This window comes from Medicago sativa, chromosome 4 (genome assembly GCF_051527215.1).
Source record: "Medicago sativa cultivar Bolivia chromosome 4, Bolivia_mono, whole genome shotgun sequence".
NCBI classification, from domain to species: domain Eukaryota; kingdom Viridiplantae; phylum Streptophyta; class Magnoliopsida; order Fabales; family Fabaceae; genus Medicago; species Medicago sativa.
In genome coordinates, this window is record NC_140752.1 from 8,931,676 (window position 1) to 8,936,702 (window position 5,027).

A 5,027-nucleotide genomic window follows, 5' to 3' on the forward strand; every position below is an offset into this window, starting at 1 on the left:
CTGTCCAATATATAAACACTTATTTGATTAAAAATTTGTCCCTAAACACTCCATCCGTCCCTGTATGTGAGCACCCTTTGCATTTTTCATACTCCCTCCGATCCTATTTATAAGAAAATGTTGACTTTTTAGATTCATTGTGTAAGTAATGTATCTTGTTTAGAATATAGACCAAATACATCATTTATGCAATGAATCAAAAAAGTCAAATGTTTCTTATAAATAGGACCGGAGGGAGTATTTCTTAAGAAAAATTGTTAGTTTGTGTGTTAATATCACCAAATTGTCCTTTGTTTGTATGTGTATTAAATTTGATTTTTCATATTTCAAGACAAGTTAGTTGTATTAATCAACGGTATGTTTAAGAAAAAAATAATAATAAATGCTTCTAGTAATTTGAAAAGAAATTTATATTTAGAGACAAAAGACAATTTTTCAGTCAAAAGAGTGATTAGATATAACGACAGAGCGAGTATAAATCTCTTTTTAAATTACTAGATGCATTTATTATTTTTTTCTAAATATACCCTTAATTAATACTACTAACTTGCCTTTTTTTGACCAAAATACTAGTAACTTGTCTTGAAAATTCAAATTTAATACACATACAAACATAATTTAATTCGTTAATATTAACACATTGCGCTAATATCTTTAATTACACTAATAACTTTGGTTAAGAAAGGTAAAAAATGCTGGGATTTTATTGTGACAGAGTGAGTATTATTTTTCACCCTCCAGCACATATTTTTTTTTATTTCTATTTTCATGAAAAATAGAAGAAGCTAGTAAATATTGTGGATCTGGACGACCAACCAGGACAGAAAGTCCACTGTTTCTTTCTTCAACTTCACTTCACTTTGTATCTTTCCCAAATCCCAATTCCACATTCTCTCTTCAAATTCCCGCAAACTTGTTCAACATCTTCAATCATCACTCACTCCCAAAAATGCTACTTTGATCTGTGTCGCATTCAGGTTCGATAAGCTTTTGTTTCTTCTTCATATATCTTCTTTAAAAATATGATCTTTTTCTGATTTGATGAATTTCTCATTCAAATTTGACAAAATAACCAATTGGGTCTCTTAGTTAAGTCAAATTCTAAAGAAAAGTTTTTGACTTTATAGAATTTGTTGGAATCATGAAGTTGACATTTTTACCTATAGCTCTTTGTTTTCTTTGTCAATTGTTGGTCATTGATGTAGCTAGTTCACAATTTCCTGAGGAAATGTATAGATTTGATAGGAAATCTCATGTGGGCTATAAGTATGATAGAATTGATGAAGTAAAGAAACAATGTGGGTTTGTGTTATCTGCTGCATCTGATTTGAGGTTTGATTATGGTGGTGTTGTTGGTATGAAAGGTGAGCTTTCTTTTGTTAATGGGGATTGGATTCAGGAGGATGGTAAGTTTCCCATTATGCCATTTGATGATAGGAATGAGAATTTGCCGGGTGGTTTATCGGGAGATCAGCGTGGTAGTCCTATGAAATTGTTGTCTTTTAGGGTAACAGATGTTGATCATGCTCATCGGTTGAAGAAGTCGATCCCTATTAATGGTTTCATGGTGATGGGAATTACTAGAGATGGTAATTTTATGGACAATGTGTATGATAATGGGAATCTTGATTTTCGGTTATGGCCTGGACATTCTCAGCTTTCGATTCCCTTTCAAGGGGTTTACACTGAATCGAAGAGAAACGGTGGGGAGAGGGTGTTGTGTTTGCTAGGGAACACTATGCTTCCAACTCGAGAAACCAATCCTGCGAATCCATGGGAGTGGATGAAAAATCCCAGTGATGTACCTATGTCAGAAGATGATCAAATTCTGTTGGTTCTTCGATATCCATTGACGTTCACTTTGACGAATAGGATGATAACTGGAGAGTTAAGAAGTTTGAACCGTGATTCGAATTCTAAATACTTTGATGTGGTTCACATATCATCGCAGTTGGGTAGCTCAGCCAAGTTCACATTTGACTCCCAACATATTTTATCCAAAGCATGTGATCCATATCCGTATAATGATAACATGACAGATAATGTCATTAGTGTCTACAAAGGGCCAAGGTTTTGTGAAATCCTTGAAGAAGTTACTAGAGATAAACCTTTATCTGTTGTACCAAACTGGAGATGCAATGGTACAGATGATTTCTGCAGTAGATTAGGTCCTTTTTTGTCGGATGAGAGAATCAAATCGACACATGGAGGATTTCAAGATGTTAAACTTTATATGCAGGATGTTATCTGTGAGCAAGCAGCTGGTCATAGTAATACTGGTTCCACTAAGGTGTCTGCGGTGTTTAGAGCAGTTTCTCCATCCGAGAATCGATACAATGCAGCAAAGAGATCCGGTGTCAACAACATGTCGCTTGCTACCGAAGGGATCTGGAAATCTTCTAGTGGACAGCTTTGCATGGTTGGTTGCCTTGGACTTGTCGATGCCAAAGGGAGTAACTGTAATACTCGGATTTGTTTGTATATACCTACCACTTTCTCCATAAAACAACATAGCATTATTTTGGGAACTTTGTCTCCTATTAATAACAATAGTGTCTTTTTTCCTCTATCATTTGAACAGCTTGTGTTACCTACAGAACTCTGGAATTATTTCACGTTCACTCATCCGAATTACAGTTACTCAAAAATTAATATTGCTGGTGCTGTCCTTGAGAAAAACGAGCCGTTCACTTTTTCAACCGTCATTAAGAAATCGTTGCTAACTTTCCCTAAACTTGAAGATGAGACATTTCAAGAGAGTCTCTCCCTTCTTTCAGAAGATCTCACTTTTCATGTCTCAGGTTTTCCCGATCCTATGCCTCGTGTGCAGGTCCCAAGAGTTGATATTCAGATGGAGATACTCTCCGTTGGACCCATGTTTGGGCGTTATTGGTACGCTCAAAATGGTTCAACTGAGGAACAAGAAACACCATATCATGCAAATGCTGCAGAATATACTGAAAAACAGCTTCTTTTAAATGTATCTGCACAACTGAGTCTTAGTGGGAAAGGTTATGGTAATTTTTCCGCACTTTTTCTCGAGGGTCTTTATGATCCACATGTTGGAAAGATGTATCTTATTGGTTGCAGAGACGTGCGAGCATCGTGGAATGTCTTATATCAGAGCTATGATCTTGAGTCTGGAATGGACTGTTTAATTGAGGTGGTCGTTTCCTATCCTCCGACGACAACTCGGTGGCTAGTCAACCCCACTGCCACAATTTCTATAGAAAGTCAAAGGACCGACGATGATACTCTTCGGTTTGATACAATAAAGCTCCAAACTTTTCCAATCATATACAGAAAGCAACGTGAGGACGTCCTCTCACACAGAGGCGTCGAAGGGATTCTCCGGATCTTAACACTTACACTGGCAGTTGGTTGTATTTTAAGCCAACTTTTTTACATAAAGCACAATGTGGATTCTCTTCCATATATATCTCTTGTTGTGCTAGGTGTTCAATCTCTTGGTTATAGCATTCCTCTAGTCACAGATGCAGAAGCTCTTTTCAAGAGAATGATTTCCGAATCTTATGATGTGTCGTCATCTGGTACTTTGGAGAACAGTGAGTGGCTCCATATCATTGATTACACTGTGAAACTTTTGTTGATTGTATCGTTGCTGCTAACCCTGCGGCTTTTTCAGAAAGTGTGGAAGTCGCGGATCAGATTGCAAACGCGCACCTCTTCTGAGCCGCATTGCGTCCCCAGTGATAAAAAAGTACTTCTTTGTACCTTCTCCTTACATCTCATTGGTTACATAGTTGTTCTAGTAATTCATGCCACAAAAACCAGTCAGAAGAATCTTAGAACAGAGAAATATATGTATGCTAAAGAGAATTCTCATTCGTTGCCGGATTGGGCGACGGAATTGGAAGAATATGCAGGTCTTGTCCAAGACTTTTTCTTGTTTCCCCAAATAATTGGAAACTTAATGTGGCAAATCCATTGTAAACCACTCAGGAAACTGTATTTCATTGGAATCACTATAGTAAGACTTCTTCCTCATATATATGATTACATTCGAGCTCCGGTTCCAAATCCTTACTTTTCTGAGGACTCAGAATTTATCAACCCAAGTTTGGATTTTTACTCGAAATTTGGTGACATTGCCATCCCTGTGACTGCGATTATTCTTGCAATTTTGGTCTATATTCAACAAAGATTGGGCTATGACAAGCTGAGTCAGATTCTGACATTTGGGCAGTATAAGCTTCTTCCTACTTTTAGATATGAAAGGTTGGATTCTAAGTCCTTTGAAACTGAACTAGTTCCAGGTATCAATGGTGATGGTGAAAATAAGAAAGAACAAGCTGATGATGAATGAATGTAGACACTAATTTGTGTTACTGACAAAAAACTGCTGTATTGTATACTTACATCATTACATTACATGCATGAAAAGTAGGCATGAGTTTTTTGGGGGAATGTATTATATTTTGTATGGGAGGTTTACTTTTATATACAGAATAAACAAGTAAATTGTGGTTTTAGTGTTCACTTTTGATTCTTTTTTCTGCATTTTTTTTTTATGCTTTGAGTTCTCCACTATTGTTCTAGCAACTCTTACTCTGCTTGTTGTACCGTACTCGATTGAGATAAAAGGTCAAGGGTTGGTCATTTACATACTCCATTCGGCCTTAAATATAAACAAAAAAAATATATGTTTTGTTCCAAAACATTTCTCAGAAAGAGACTTATATTTAGGGATAGAGTTACTACGTTACTCTTAAAAAGAAATCTATTATGCTTTCCCTCATAGAAGAAAACACATTATACCAAGAAACAGATATGATTTGTCTAATTCTTGATGTCTTTTATTCATGTAATAGAATCTCATGTTTTAGCTCAACCATTCCATGAACAACAATTTTAATTACTTTTTCTTGGTTAGTTCTGTTGCAAGGGATTCATTCTCTTTTAACCAACCAAGATCCTTTGGCCCATTAAATCTTTATTTTTGAGATTATGCCAACTGTGGGTCTCAACTTGAGGGGAATGACCTGCAAATTTGATAACCTGAGTAT

At 36.1% G+C, this 5,027-nt stretch overlaps 1 protein-coding gene across 1 annotated transcript; it reads left to right on the top strand.

Annotated features, from left to right (window-relative positions):
• The first annotated feature begins 819 nt into the window (after positions 1 to 819).
• LOC146926058 (PII, uridylyltransferase (DUF2921)) lies at positions 820 to 4,500 on the top strand. The gene has a single exon (XM_085758468.1). The coding sequence runs from the start codon at positions 1,142 to 1,144 to the stop codon at positions 4,325 to 4,327; it is 3,186 nt and encodes a 1,061-aa protein (XP_085614594.1). The 5' UTR covers positions 820 to 1,141; the 3' UTR covers positions 4,328 to 4,500.
• Positions 4,501 to 5,027: the final 527 nt, after the last annotated feature.